At 40.0% G+C, this 16,883-nt stretch overlaps 1 protein-coding gene across 3 annotated transcripts in view; it reads right to left on the bottom strand.

Annotated features, from left to right (window-relative positions):
* Nucleotides 1-16,883, bottom strand: part of lig1 (ligase I, DNA, ATP-dependent) — a 228,321-nt gene that overhangs the window by 205,725 nt on the left and 5,713 nt on the right. For all 3 annotated transcript variants that reach the window (XM_080441105.1, XM_080441104.1, XM_080441106.1), the window contains 2 exons: nt 10,536-10,692; nt 1,756-1,908 (listed from right to left, as the gene is read on the bottom strand). In XM_080441105.1, coding sequence (XP_080297231.1) covers nt 1,756-1,908; nt 10,536-10,692 — 310 coding nt within the window. The remainder of the gene's footprint in view (nt 1-1,755; nt 1,909-10,535; nt 10,693-16,883) is intronic.

The raw sequence follows: 16,883 nt of genomic DNA, 5'->3' as shown, positions 1-16,883 counted from the left end.
TTCAAAGATTTGCAGACATTCTCAGGATTTTTTTCGTGAAAAATATTTTTGAATAGCTAAAGAAAAATAAAAAATGACACAGATGCGTTCCCGGTCTAAATGGGTTAAGTGATGAGAAGAGCTTCAGTTACGAAGACGACTGCTCAACTGGTGTTTCAATAGAAACAATAGTGACATCTGCATTTTGATCTTTGGAAAATCAGAAAATAAATAATATAGTCAAGAGATGGAGCTAATGGGTGGCTGCCATTGATACAGCACCCGGGTGGGAAGCAGTTAGGTCTGTCTTGCTCAGGGACATTTTGACACAGACTGGGCAAGTTTTGGGGGAATGAACCAGTGACCTTCCGGTTCCCCAGACAGCCTCTCTCTCTCCCTCTCTCTCCCTCTCTCTACCCACCTCGCCTCGATGCTCTGCTCATGCATTAATGCAATATGTAAAGGAAAAACAGAAGAGCAGCTCTTCCTCAGGTGAGCCAGAATGTCAATGCAGGATGTAATCAGACCGTGTCAGCAAGAACAGTCCGTCAAACAGCTTACACAGAGAGAGAGAGGGATTTTATAGTGAGAGTTGCAGGTGCATAAATGCCTCATTACAAAAGACCGATGCACGGTTGAGTTGAGCAAAAAAAACAAAACAAAACATAAGAACTGGTCTACAGCTGTGGCTCCGTTCTGCTATGGGGGGGGGGTCCACTTGTCCCTTAGAGGGAAGGGTCACTGGTGACTGTAAATCAACACAAAGTTATTCTGAATGATCACCGTTATCCTATGATGACTTCTATCCTGATGAGGTCTCTTCCTGGATGATAATGCCCCCATGCAATGCATGATGTATGACAATGTGAATCATATGCTGCTATATAACCCTGACAGATATGGGAGAATTTGGACCAACGTGTTAAGACAGCGCTCTGCACCATCAAAAACGCTAAATGATGGAATATTGTTGATATAAATGGTATTATATCCTACCAGAAGAGTTCCAGAGACTCGTACAATGCTTACCGAAACGCATTGTTGGTTTTTCACCTCAAAATACATTAGTTTCATTGTGCAATAAGTGAAAAAAACTGAGTGGGCTGATTATATTTAGAATCATCCCAACCACGCTTGCATGAAAGGAAACTCATGATTTTCCTCATTAAATGAAGGAAAAAAAACGTTATAATAAACTGCAAAAATACGGCGCAGTGCGTGGGAGCTTTTATATTGCATTCGGTATTTGTCTTTCCTATTCCACTCCCACACACCTGGCACCATGGACTTGGATGTTTACTGTATGTCTGTGCGTACAGTAGTTTAGAGAACCGTGTGGTTATGGGAGAAGAAGAAGACGTGGGCTGTTGTTGCAGCTCAGAACGTCGCTGGTTCAAATCCCCAACCCTCAGCCCGGGACAGATTGTGGGCGGGGTGGGGTTAGTGAAGGAGAAACGTGCTCTCCAAATCAATCTCTCAACTACTTAACACAAGAGTCATCCTCGAGCTAGGCACTGGATCCTCCGGCTGCTATACCAGCACAGCTTAGCCGCCGCTAAGTGGCCCGCGGCAGAAAATTGGGGTTGTGTGGCTGGGTTAGCTCCCCAGGTGTGAGGCGGGTGGTTGAGTGTTAAGCAGGATGTAGCTCTCACACACACACACACAGGGAGAGAGAGAGAGAGAGAGAGAGAGCGGACGTTTCCCTGATTAAATAAACATAGCCGACTTTAATTAATCCCTGGGAAGGGGGGGGGGGGGGGGGAGTTGGCTAATTACCGGCGCTAGTGTGGTGGTCAGTGTTGTCGACGCGGGGGCGCTTCTTCTGTTGACCCTGCTGGGCGTCTCGGTCCTCTGACGTGACCTGCTCCTCCTTCTGGCTCTCGCTGCCGCTGCTCTCCTCCAGCTTCCTCTTGGGGAACATCTTCCTGGCTGTTGGGAGGGAGGGAGGGAGGGAGGGAGGGAGGGAGGGAGAAAGTGGTGTAAAGTAACTAAGTATATTTACTCTTAAGTACTGTATTTATGTAAAATGTTGAGGTATTTTTTATTTTAGTCGAGTATTTCCAATTTTCAATTATTTTACTTCTACTCCATGCTCCAGCTATTTGAAAATGGCAGATCTACAAGCTCACAACGCGTCGCGGTGCGACACGTTGTGAGCTTGTAGATCTGCTATTTTCCCAAAGATTTCTTTTTACATTTTGAAAACTTGAAATGGGACATTCTGCATAATGTGTACTTTTACTTTTGGTACTTTAAGTACATTTTATAACAATACTTTTACTCAAGTACATTTTTAATACCGGACTTCGACTTGTAACAGAGTATTTCTACATTGCAGAATTGATACTTTTTACTTAAGTATGAAATGTGAGTACTTTTTCCACCACTGGGAAGGAGGAGAAGAACTGGTTAAGGAGGGGGGGGGGGGGGGTATGCATTAATCCTGGCTGATAAGACGCAGCCGTCAAACTGCACAAAGAGAAAGAGATGATAAGTAGTGAAATGCTTTTTTTTTTCTCTCTCCTTCTTCCAGAGAACAAATGAAACTCGAGCAAGACTCTGGACTAATGAAAAACTCCTCAGAGATATTAACACGGAGATATGCATGCTGCAAAAACTGCTTAGTGTGTGTTCAACTTTCTCTGCAAGTCTATGCAGCAGTGGAGGTCCATATGGAAATTGGAAACGGTACAAAACGGAGCATTAACTACCTAAGCCCCTATACATTATATTTTGATGCACAAAAATCGCAAAGATATTATTATTGTGTATCAATTTATAAAAGAAATAAAACACATTTCCGGTTCCAAAGCACTGTGTTGGGAGCAGACACTAGCAACAAAAACATTTCAAAAGTGTCAAACAACAATGTTAATACAGTATATATTTTTATAGTGAAAAAACATGTACAATTTTGAGGAACTTTTACTTTACTGGAGTATTTCCAATTTTCAGTACTTATACTTCTACTCCACTACATCTCAGAGGCAAATATTGTACTTTTACTCCATTACAATTATTTGAAAACTTGTGATTTTGATTATTATTACAAAACATACAGTAACCACTTCAGCCCTATAGTGCGTAGCAAAAAATCCTGAAGGGGGGGCGTCAACAAGTGTCACTTGGTAGCGGCGGACATCTTGGGAGGTCATAAACAGCTTTACTTAACATTGACTCTTACCCCCCCCCCCCCCCAATATGTCTGCAGCTACTATGCCACACCCCCTGTTCCCCGTGGTGACGACACGTTGCCAAGCACTATATACATTTCGGCCATTTGAAAATAGCCGATCTACAAGCTCACAATGCGTCGGTCTCGATGTGACGCATTGTGAGCTTGTAGATCGGCTATTTTCAAAAGATTTTTTTTAAACATTTTGAACTTGTGAAATGGGACATTTTGCACAATGAGTAGCCTACTTTTACTTTTGGTACTTTAAGTACGGTACATTTTGATACCAATACTTTTGATCTTTTATTAAAGTACATTCTGAATTCTGGACTTTTACTTGTAACAGAGTATTTCTGCATTGCAGTATTGATACTTTTACTTAAGCAAAAAATGTGAGTACTTTTCCCACCATAGGTGAAACCTAAAAAAAAACGACTTTTGTTTAATTGAAAAAAGTTTCACACAGTATGTGACATTAACTCTTTGAATTCTGTCGTGTTTGTACGACCGATTTCCCAGGTTCCACATCGGAGCAACTTTTTGCATTTTGCAGAGGTTGCAAAAAAAAAAAAAAGATCTGGATACTTTATAGTCAGGGGATATTAGCAGAAAGATTTCCAATCTTGGAATAAATTCCTTACCAAAAAAAATCTTCACCAATGTGTTTGTAAAGGTGTCTAGTAACACATCTCACAAAGACTGAAATTCAGTTTCCCTAGGAGAATTTTTGACAGTTGCTGAAAGTTGGGGTACCCACAATTTCCCTGCATTTCCATGCAGGGCAAAAAAAAATAAAAATTAATTCTGTTTTAAGTAGCATGTGAGGGGTCAAACTAGGGTGTTTTTATGATTCTGAATCTGTTTTGCACCAAAACCACTCCTTGGGCTAAAAACGGCCATAGCCATCCTTGTCCAGGTATACTTTTTGTGTAAAAAGCCCATTGAGATTGGGCTGTTTTTAGCCCAAGGAGTGGTTTTGGTGCAAAACAAATGCTTGCAATGGATTCAGAATCATAAAAACACCCTAGTTTGACCCCTCACATGCTACTTAAAACAGAATTAAAATTTGATTTTTTTTTGCCCTGCAGGGAAATGGTGGGTACCCCAACTTTCAGCAGCTGTCAACAATTCCCCTAGGGAAACTGTATTTCAGTCTTTGTGAGATGTGTTACTAGACACCTTTACAAACACATTGGTGAAGATTTTTTTTGGTAAGGAATTTATTCCAAGATTGGAAATCTTTCTGCTAATATCCCCTGACTATTAGAATAATTATCAAGTTAATTCTAGCTATTAACAAAAGGTAAATTATACTGATAGTTTAATTTCACACATCCACTGGAGTGTGGAAAAAAGGTAATTTGCTTGCTTGCGGTGTGTTGGTGCCTGCCTGCGCCACAGCAGAATGAATAAACAGAGTTAAAACACCGCATGCATCCCTGCTGAAATCACACAGTCATCAGATAGAGAAAAAGGAAAATGTGATGAACGGGGGGAGGGGGGAATAATAATAAAGAAAAGAAAAAGAAATCCACAAAAAATAAAAAATAAAAATGCAAGCTGCATTCCTTCCTTCCAAGACAATAGAGGCACTTTTCCCTCGTTGCCGTGTCGGGCAGAAACCTCGCATACAGGAACCTTTTGAGGGGAAACGGAACGAAAATGTTCCCGAAATAGTGAAAATAGCCGATCTACAAGCTCACAACGCGTCGTGCGACGCGTTGTGAGCTTGTAGATCTGCTATTTTCACTATTTTGCTTGACACTAGGCCGTTAACCCATTCAAACCGGGAACGCATCTGTCATTTTTAGGTTTCTTTGGGCTATTAAAAAATAGCAGATCTACAAGCTCATAGCGCGCTATGATTGATTGATTTACATTTTTATTAGGCAAAAGAATGTAAAACAACACAGTTACATTTATAATACTTTTGTCTAAAAGGTCCGACCAAAAAAGTCCTTGCGGACTCGTTTCCGTTGGGGTCCTTGAATTAATTTCATAGACATATATAGTAGCATATGAGCTTGTAGATCTGGTATTTTTAAAAATAAAACCGTGAAAATGTGTGCAAACCTTTGAATATTTATTTTTTAAAGCGAACATTTGTAACTCCAATCTTTGCTTCTGGGGGATTCTACAAACGTCTTCTAAATCCTAACAGTTTGTTTTTTAAATGTATTTGGCCGTGGACCCCCCCCATCTCAAAATATGTTGTTCCAGGGACCCCCAGAAGTTATAACATAGTTAAAAATGTTCGCTTAAAAATATATATATATTCAAAGATTTGCACAAATATTCACAATTTCTTTCAAAAATAGCAGATCTACAAGCTCATATGCCGCGCTATGAGCTTGTAGATCTGCTATTTTTGAATAGCCAAATAAATCTTAAAATGACACAGATGAGTTCCCGGTCTTAATGGGTTAAGTGACGGGGGAAAAAAAACACGTAAAATACGGAGATACAAGGTTTCTGACAGGCACTATAGCGACGTCTCTCCTTTGTTAATGAAAGAACGCCGACACCTCACAGAGAATGAAGGAGGAACGCGAGGTAATAAGCCGCTTATGTTCTCTGGTCTAAATATGCAATACTCCTGCTGAATACCTTATTTAATACCTTGATTTTGTACTCTTAAAAAAAATACAGTTTCGAAAACGGCTCCCCTAATACTCGGTTGAGTCCTTTTTTGCATAATCCACATCGACACAGAATCCAGAGGCATGGGAACGTTTCTTAACCCATTAAAGACCTGAGGCCCATTCTTACTAATGTCTTCTAAATCCCAACAGTATTCTGGGGGGGAAAAAAATTACGTTTCTATATCAGTGGTGCTCAAACTTTTTCATGTCAAGGACCCCCCAAAATTATATGAATTTGTCCGCCGAGACCCATCTCAAAATATGTTGTTCCAGGGACCCCTCAGAAGCGAAGATTTGAGTTAAAAATGTTCGCTTTAAAACTATATATATATATATATATATATATATATATATATATATATATATATATATATATATATATATATATATATTCAAAAGATTTGCACACATTTTCACGATTTTTCAAAAATAGCAGATCTACAAGTTCGTAGTGCGGCACTCGGTGCCGCGCTATGAGCTTGTATATCTGCTATTTTTGAGAAGCCAAAGTGTAAAATAAAGCTTTTTAGCTCAAATCAAAAAAGATGCGACACAGATGCGTTCCAGGTCTTAACACATTCCATGCCAGAGTTTAATCTCATAATGTACTCACCAGTGCCAGCGTTTTATTGTTGTTTTTTTGTTTTTTTCATGTCGCCACAGACCTCGCTAAATAAGTTAAAAGTGCGCGTTCATTTGGTTCTAAACACACAGCGGATCCGTGAGAAACGGCCAGCGAAAACAGTTTCCAAATGCGAGCCGCCATCTTGAAGATACAGTCGATCAACGCTAAACAGTGATCAGCGAGGAGAAAAACAACAACCGAGAAAATCGAGTTTTAAACAGGATCCCAGACAGGAAGCGGATACGATCGAAAAAACCGGAACCCGAATAATTCTGTTTCCGACCGGAAACCGGAAACGGAAATGGATCAAAAAAATTCGGAAAGTGCACCTGGGGCAATTTCAATGGGAATCGGCGGTTCGCGTAGATCTACGCGACTGGCACGCTGCGGCTTTAAATAGGTTCGCGTAGATCTACGCGACTGGCATTCAATGTGTTAATGGGTTAAATCGCACCCTCCCCCCACCCCACCCCCCCCCCCACCGTCCTAATTTGTGATCCAAATGGATTTGGTAGGTGAAATTGATCAAAGATCACACCTTTAGCCTGACCTCAAGATTATAAATACAGTTCAATCTCTATACTATGGCTAGGGGGGCTGTCACCATTACAAATTTAAGTTGACGATTAATTGTCACTCAAATAATTGCAATTAACGATTTAATTGTTGTGTTTGGCGTTGAACACTGGAAGGCATGAATACAATATTTCTGTTTGCCTTTGAGGCTTCGTAAATCAAAAGTTGCACAGGGCAGATTCGACAAAAATAACTTACCGTAAATATACAAAGAAATTATTGACATATTTAATAATTTTATACATATAAAAGACGCGTGGTAAGCGTGTAGATCAGCTATTTCAGCTTTTTCTTATATTTGAAAATGTGTGAACATTTTTCAACGTGGAAACGATTATGATGATTATGCAAAAAATAATTGCGATTATGTCAAATAATTGAGATAAGACGATTATGTAATAATTGTGACAGGCCTAGACATGGAAGGCATCGATGGCCAAAGCGTTGAAAAGAAAAGCAAGGCAAGTGGTCTAAAGGGCCATTTCACACCAAGCCTGATGACGAGAACTATAAATGTGTCGTTTTTTTTTAAATCGTTCCAACTCAAATTGGACGGCAGGCAGCCGGTCCACACTCCACACCACGACTATAACGACTATAACTATAGCCGCGGTACGATATCGTTTAGATCCCTTTCAGCGTGATTTTTATGAACGATAGAAGCATCGACGGCCGTTAAAAAAAAAAATCCATTCCGACATCTGGGATGCGTTCTGCTGTCGCTCACCCTCGGTTATTAATGGAGATGATGGAGGCCATTATGATCTGCTAAACGCTGGCAGCCTGGTGATCTAGATGGTATTACCTCAGGTAGGGTACCACTATCTCACCTCCTTATAATTAGTAATCAGAGTCAGACTGTCCATTATATTCTATTCCAGGGGTCTTCAAAGATTTTCAGTCCAAGGACCCTTTAGTCCTTGTGTTAAAACCTTTTCACAGATAGCTTCATAGACATCAGCTGTGTTCTGTGTTGTGTAAATTATTGTTGTTTTTTTCAGGGGGGGGGGGGGGGGGGTCAGACATTAAACGCCTCAAAACTTGACCTTAGGCCAGTGATATTCAACTGGTGGCCCGCGGGCCAAATCCGGCCCCAGTAGAGCTTTCTTGTGGCCCCTGGAACACATTCTATATTCCAATTAAAAAATAAATGTCCAAAATTATTATTAGGTGGTTGGTTGCATACAGGATGACCATTTTGAATGTTTTTCATAACTGTTAACCAAAGCTCGTTAATGGTTAATCAACTATCAACCGATAAGAATAAAATGTAGGCTATTATTTAGAATGGATGAATGCTAGTGATTCACTCAGGGTCCTCAATTAAAACCCACAAGTGCTGCATTTGCAGTCAAGATTGCTGCTAGAACCCAAATATGGGTAAATGTATCTTTGGTGAGTAAATCCCATAAGAAAATACAGCTCACTTCATATGTACTTAAGTAAAGTATCTGGTGTTAAATTGTATTTAAGTATCAAAAGTACAAGTACAAGTATCACAAGTAAAAGATTAAAGACCTTTTCATAGTACAAACAAAACAGCCAGAAATGTTGCCTACTTCTACTACTTCTCACTACTGTCAGAATATTGTAGCTTTCAAGTAGTTAAGCCATTTCTTTTTCCACCATGTAGCAGGCTTGGCAACATCGCTACATTTCAGCGGTGCATCAACATACAAGAGCACAGATGAGTTCTGAGTGCAGTTCATCTATCACAAACCATCATTTGTATCTATTTCTGGGTCTTGAATGGATGTTGTCCATTTTCACCAAAGAAATTATTCACCTGGATTTTGTCATCTTCTCCATCTTCATTGACTTCAAACACATCATAAGAGCTTGTGCTCTTATCAACCGGGTGCTCAAACCAAAAACCTTTCATTCATACGAACATGTAAACACTTCACCTTGCCAGCCTGCCTCTAGTACTCTTACAGCACAGACACTTCCATGCCAATGACCCCTGAACACAACACACTGACGTATCTACTCCTTATTTCCGTAATATCAAAATCTAAGCCTGTTCACTGTAAAAGACTGGCACAGAAATGATCCTATCAAACATCAAAATGCATGAATGCAGTATGAAGCAGGCCCTAATAAGTTACCATATTGGACATATACTGTATGTCCATTGTTGTGTCCTATCACACAACAAACTGTGAAACGGTTAACCATGAACATTTTGTTCATTTCTGTGCACGGCCTTGTGGCCCCCCGACTTCAAGTCATTTCACTATTGTGGCCCCCAGCCCAATCTAGTTGAATACCCCTGCCTTAGGCTCTGTACTTGGTTTGCTCCTTTTCCCCTCTACACCAAACCTCTTTGCCGTTTTGGTGTAGAGAAAATAGCAGATCTACAAGCTCACGACGCCTCGCAGGCTTGTAGATCTGCTGTTTTCGGCTAATGTTACACAGAATATGGAGGCTAGGGTTCAAGTGGTTAAAAAAAACGCGGAAAAAAAGATCCTATCACACAAAACTAAGATTTGGCGGCCCCCCCCTGTAGTAACTCCGAGGACCCCCTAGGGGTCCCGGACCCCCCTGTTGAAAACCCATGTTCTATTGCAGTGGTTCTCAACCAGTGGTCCTAGAGGGGGGTTTCCAGGTGGTCCCCAGCTAAATGATGGGAGTTGGTAACCAAAAGGACCCTCACGGGTGCATTTGGTTTCATTTTACGCTCTCAAGAGTTAAACTATTGTTAAACATCTGGCATTACTTAATTAAAGAATTGTTATTTTGATCAACGTTTGCCTGTTATCTCTCCTATTGGTACCAACATCAATACAGCATGGAATTGTGGACAAAATCGTATCCAAAGGCAACAAAATATTTTAAGTTTTTTTTCTAAGTTTTGGGTCTGAGAGTCTAAATCATTGGTTCTCAAAGTGGGGTCCGGGGACCCCCAGGGGTCCTTGAGGGAGTTCCAGGGGGTCCCCAGCTAAATGATAGATTAGGAACCAAATGGACCCTTATGGGTCTGTAACTCTGAGAGTGTACAAATGGAACCAAATGGACCCTAACGGGTCCATTTGGTTCCATTTGTACACTCTCAGAGTTAAATTGACATAGATTGTACAATATAAATTGCGGTCCAAGTGATAGAAATGCCATTAAATGGGGGTCTGTAGCCCTAATGCATGTCAAACTGGGGGGTCCTTGAAACTAAAATGGTTGAGAATCACTGCTAGAGCCGTAAAAAATCTTCTCTTATGGGGGTCCCTGGCATATCTTTTGAAATGGGGGTCCGCGGGCTAATAAGTGTCAATTTGGGGGTCCTTGACATGAAAAAGTTTGAGAACCACTGGTCTAAATGTCATCAAATGATGGTCCGTGGCTCAAATGCTGGATAAATAATGAATAACCTTGATATGAAAAGGGTTGAAAACCACTGTTCTATTGCATGTGTCTTTCAGCACCACGGAGAGTTCCATTTTTCACATAACAGAGAGAGCAGCAAGTCACAGAATAATTACAGTCCAGACATAACCTGCCGTAAACCATAATAATGATGACGACAGCCAGCCAGACAACTCACCGGTCTTGCGCTTGGGGACCCCGGTGGGGGAGATGGAGCTGGGGGTCCCGGGTGTAGACGAGGGGGCCGACGTGGAGGCCGGGGTGGCGGGCGTCGCTGGAGTGGAAGGTGCAGGGGGAGGAGACACCGGGGTGGGAACAGCTTTGAACACTTCGTCCTGTTGAGGGAGACAGAGAGAGACAGGCAGACACAGACAGAGACAGAGACAGAGACAGAGAGCTGTCACCTTTCCATGTACACACAGACTCAAGGCTAACCATTTAACCCTTTAAGACCTGAAGCCGATTCTACAAAATGTCTTCTAAATTCCAACAGTATTCTGAAAAAAACGTATGTTTCTATGTCAGTGGTTCTCACTGACATAATAACTTTTTCATGTCAAGGACCCCCCAAAACGATATGAATTTGGCCGCGGACCCCCATCTCAAAACAATTTGTTCCAGACACCCCCAGAAGCTAAGATTTGAGTAAAAAAAAATTCGCTTTTAAAATAATATATATTCAAAGATTTTGCACACATTTTCACGATTTATCAAAAATAGCAGATCTACAAGCTCGTAGCGCGGCACTCGGTGCCGCGCTATGAGCTTGTAGATCTGCTATTTTTGAATAGCCCAGAGTGTAAAATAATGCTTTTTTTGCTCAAATCAAAAAGTGACACAGATGCGTTCCAGGTCTCAAAGGGTTAACACAAGACCGGGAACACATCTGTGTAACCACTTTAACCATTATTTTATACTTTGGCTATTTTTGTATAAATCGTGAAAATGTGCGTAAATCTTTGAATATGTATATATATATATATATTCTTTTAAAGCAACATTTGTAACTCAAATATTTGCTTCTGGGGGTCCCTGGAACAACATATTTTGAGATGGGGGGTCCTCGGCCAAATACATGTCATTTTGGGGGTTCTTGACAAGAAAAAGTTTAAGAACCACTGATATCATTATCATAGCAACAGAAGTTTTCAAAAAACTGTTAGGATTTTGAAGATATTTGTAGAATCCCCCAGAAGCAAATATTTGAGTTACAAATCTTCGCTTTAAAAAAAGGTATGTCTTCAATGATTTGCACACATTTTCAGGATTTTTCCAAAAATAGCAGATCCTGCAGACCCCCATTTGAAAAGATACGCCAGGGACCCCCATAAGAATCATTTTGATTTCAAGGGCCCCCTGATGCATGAGGGCTATGGACCCCCATTTAATGGCATTTCTATCTCTGGGACCCCAATTTATATTGTAAAAGTGTGTACAAACTACAAAGAGTGTACAAATTGAACCAAATGGACCGTAACGGGTCCATTTGGTTCCATTTGTACACTCTGTGAGTTACAGACCCTTAAGGGTCCATTTGGTTCCTAACTATCCATCATTTAGCTGGGGACCCCCTGGAACTCCCTCAAGGACCCCTGGGGGTCCCCGGACCCCACTTTGAGAAACACTGGCATACTTAACCGATCTACAAGCTCACAACGCGTTGTCAGTTTTGCTACTTGTATATTCGCCATTTTCGACAATTTGACCGTTTGTGATAATTTTTCCTCCTACAACGACCAACACCCCAAAGTAGGGACGCCAGTTCTTTTTTAAAAGCAAGTATGTGCCCCGAGGTTATCACAGGTTTAAAATCCTGTCAAAAAATCCTGCAGAAAAGCTGTGGGGACAGCGGATAGAATAAAATAAGTGATGCGCTCCTCTACCTTAATAAAGATTTTTCGAGACGCCTCGAGGGAGGGCCTCGCTCCAATGAATAAGAATTCAACCAATTACACCATGGCAGCGCTGGGGAAAAAGGAGGCCACACATGGCAATATATCAGAGGTAAGCGTGGCCTCAGTTTAGGTCGACCGACTCATTATTTTGAAGAGATGTTTGTTTGGAAAAACATCCGATGGGTTTCTGTATTTCGCCTCCATCAGAAATCCAATTTAAGTGGACCAATTAACCAATTAAGACCGGGAACGCATCTCTGTCATTTTTAGCTGTCTTTGGCTACAAAAAAATAGCAGATATACAAGCTCATAGCGCGGCACAGAATGCCGCGCTATGAGCTTGTAGATCTATTTTTTGAAAAATCGAGAGAAGATTTGTGCAAATCTTTGAATAAATATTTTTTTAAAGCGAACATTTGTAAAATATGTTGTTCCAGGGACCTCCATAAGCAAAGATTTAAGTTACAAATGTTCGCTTAAAAAAAATATATATATATATTCAAAGATTTGCACAAAATGTTCACGATTAAAAATAAATAGCAGATATACAAGTTCATAGCACTCGGGCCGCGCTATGAACTTGTATATCTGCTATTTTTTGAATGGCCAAAAATAAATCTAAAAATGACACAGATGAGTTCCTGGATTGAATGGGTTAATCTCAGAGATTTTCGGATGTGAAATTTGATCCATCCTTCACCCTTTTTCTACCTTGTAATTATTCCTAAAGAGCTCACACACTCAATGTGACACATTGACATGGCTTTTGGAGATAATTATGGTCGCAAAATAAACAGCAATTACAAAAATAGTGGCTTCAGAGAGGAGCCCTCCCACCACTGTACTCCTTATCTTATCTTAACATAATCCCCTCTATTTGCTTCATGGAGAAAATTACTTTCAACTCCCAAGAAGAGAAGAGCAGTGGTGGAAAAAGTACTCAAATTCTTTACTTAAGTAAAAGTACCAATACTGCAAAATAAAAGTACTCTGTTACAAGTAAAAGTCCAGAATTAAAAATGTACTTGAGTAAAAGTACAAAAGTATTGGCATCAAAATGTACTCAAAGTACCAAAAGTAAAAGTACTAAATATTTGAAAATAGCAGATCTACAAGCTCACAACGCGTCGCGATGCGACGCGTTGTGAGCTTATAGATCGGCTATTTTCAAATAGCCTTGGTATAAAATAGGGTTAAAGTGATTAAGGTATGTTTCATTATATCATAATTTATATCTCAAAAGTAACTAGTAACTAAAGTTTTCAAATAATTGTAGTGGAGTAAAAGTACAATATTTGCCTCTGAAATGTAGTGGAGTAGAAGTGAAAGTATTGGAAATTGGAAATACTCAAGTAAAGTACAAATACCTCAAAATTGTACTTAAGTACAGTACTTAAGTAAATGTACTTAGTTACTTTCCACCACTGGAGAAGAGGGATAAATATCACAAGTACTGTAACCGCATTATGAATTGTACCCCTGCTCTTTTTTTTTTTTAATGATTGGGTTATCTAGTATCTCCTGTTTTCTGTTCAAACAATAACTAAAAAAGTAAGTGTCAAAAAAGATGCACACGTAATATTTTATACATATTTTATCATTTAACCCATTAATACCTGGAACGCATCTGTGTCACTTTTAGATTTATTTAGGCTATTCAAAAATAGCAGATATACAAGCTCATAGCGCGGCACCGAGTGCCGCGCTATGAACTTGTAGATCTGCTATTTTTGAAAAATCGAGGAAAAAAAAAATGTTTTTTTTTTTCAATTTTTCTTTAGGATTTAGAAGACATTTCTAGAATCTTCTCAGGTCTTAATGGGTTAAAAAATAACCAATGTGAGATGTTCGCGTGTAGATACGCACACACAATTCAGTTTCATTTGGTGCCTGCAGACCACTCACTCACAAGAGCAGTGGTGTAAAGTAACTAAGTAAATTCACTTTACCCTTTTTACTTCTGTACTTTTTTGTGGTACTTTTGCTTTATTAGAGTATTTCCAATTTTCAGTACTTTCACTTTACTACATCTCAGAGGTAAATATTATACTTTTACTCCACTACGATGATTTGAAAACTTTAGTTACCAGTTACTTTTTAGGATTTTGATTACTATTACAAAACATGCATTAACCACTTCAGCCCCATATATCACAATGCATCGCGACGCATTGTAGATCTGCTATTTTCAAAAGATTCTTATACATCTTAAGACATTTGAAAACTTGTGAAATGGGCCACTTCTGTATAATGAGTACTTTCTACTTTTGGTACTTTAAGTACATTTTGATACCAATACTTTTGTACTTTTACTCAAGTCAATTTTGAATTCTGGACTTTTACTTGTAACAGAGTATGTCTACATTGCAGTACTGATACTTTTACTTAAGTAAAACATTTGAGTACTTTTTCCACCACTGCACAAGAGCAACACGGGCTGCACTCTATAAACACAAGGCACAATCTAATGACCTTTCCTCCAGACAAACTGAAGGACTTGTGCCATCCACGGCAAGAGGCCATTTGTGAGAAGAGGAATACAGAGTCTAGTTAACTCCATCTTGCGTAAATTATCTCTGTGCATTCCTGTTATCCTCAAGACCTCAGACGCCAATAAATTCCTCCAGCAAAGCTTGGAGAAGTGTCCTTTTTTTTTTAATTCAGATTTTTATTCTGGACTGCTTGTATACTGTGCCATTTTAACCCATTTAGACCTGAGGCCGATTCTAAAAATGCCTTCTAAATCCTGACCTACGTTTTCGGAAAAACTTCAAATATCTATCAAAATGTATGTTGCTATATATACTGTACATAGCAAGGGGTTCCCGTCTTGAATGGTAGAGTTACAAATAGGGGTTCCCGCCCTAAATGGGTTAACAAACCTGCCAATAAACATCTCTTCACCTCCAAGGCCTTTATTGTCACATGCTTGCTTGCTCATAATTGCTGATAATAAATACAGCAGGTAGCGACGGATCTCCTCACTCAACCTCTCCATTTTTCCTTCTCTAGTACATGAGTGCAGTCAGCGTACTAGTGTCTGCGTATAAAGTAAGCCTGGTTCCAAACCATAGACCCCACCCACTCTCTGAGTGGACTGCTCCTCTTGGTCTGGTGTCATAATGTGAGCCTATGGATTTTCACGGTAGAAAAAAAAATCACACCAGTGTGAAGAGAGTGGTGCCTTTCATGAGTTCATTTCGTTAGTTACTTTTTACAGACTTTGATGACTTCAAAGTATTTTTACTAATTTTAAGTACTTTAAAATGTTTTTATTGATTTTTACGTGTTTTTACTCATTTTAACATCTTTTAAGTATTTTTACTCATTTAAAGTATTTTTACTCATTTAAAGTATTTTTACTCATTTAAAGTATTTTTTACTCAGTTTAGGAACTTTAAAGTATCTTTACTAATATTTAAGTATTTTTACTCATTTTAAGTATTTTTACTCATTAAGTATTTTTACTCAAAAGTGTGTGTTGTGTGTGAGTGTGTGTGTGCGTGTGTGTGTATAATTAGTGTAACTGGTTGCATCTTTGTGTTGCAATCAGCCGCAGCTGTTGAGGCTGTGCTCAAACATACAGAGAGGCCGTGCTCATACACACAGACACACAGACAGACAGACACACACACACCAGGACAAAGTCACTCCTTGGAGTGGCTAGCACCACTCAAAAACCCGTCAAATCAGAGTCGGAGGTGGGGGTGGGTCTAACGACAAGCCAATTAGCGAATATCTGCTAAAACAAGCCGTGCGATGACGTCAGATGTAGGCGGATCCGTGGATCTCTTGTGATTGGTTTAGGGAAATTCTAATCCCCTCCCCCGTGTAATAATAGACTACACTGGAGCCAACGTCAGAATGAAGCTCCACGCAGCTTCAGGCTGATAATCAGGCTACGTATAAAGTACATTTGATCACGAAATGTGGGAAGGTATGCGGATGACCACGTGAGAGCTGGCGACGAAATTCACGTCACGCGGACTATGGTTGAGATCCGGAACCGGAACCGGAACCGGTTCCATCACATTTGGAACCATTTCGGGAACCGGTTTATCAACACTCTTGTCAGAACTGGTATGTGTCTCTGCTGTACAATTACAACACCAGTGGTTCTAAAACATTTTAATTTCAAGGACCGTCATAACTCTGAGTGTATAAATTTACACGTGTACATTTATACACTCTCAGAGTTACAGAGCCGTAAGGGTCCATTTGGAACCCTCTCAAGTAACCCAGAGGGTCCCTGTACCCCACTTTGAGAACCAGTGAGGTTACATATAGGAATATATAGGAATCGTTAAAAGGGAACCGTTAAGGAATCGGCCCGTTAAGAGGGAATGGTTAAAATCCTAAATCAGGGGTCTTCAATGTTTTTCAAGCCAAGCACCCCTCAACTGAGAGAGAGCGATGAAGCAGGGACCCCCACTACACATTGTATGAAATTGTGTTGCAGATTAAACCTTTTAATTGCATAGATGGCTTCATAGACTTGTTTGACACACATGATCTTTTCTTGGATTCATGTTAATGTGTGTTTTCAGACAGTCAGCCTTTTAAACCCTCAATATTCAGTCAACTTGACCGTTGGCTCTGCTCTTTTTCCCCCCTCTACGCCAACTCTCCGA

The sequence above is a fragment of the Gymnoscopelus braueri genome, assembly GCF_963280865.1.
Source record: "Gymnoscopelus braueri genome assembly, chromosome: 10".
NCBI classification, from domain to species: domain Eukaryota; kingdom Metazoa; phylum Chordata; class Actinopteri; order Myctophiformes; family Myctophidae; genus Gymnoscopelus; species Gymnoscopelus braueri.
The sequence above is the reverse complement of the archived record's forward strand: the minus strand, read 5'-3'. Positions and strand labels throughout refer to the sequence as shown.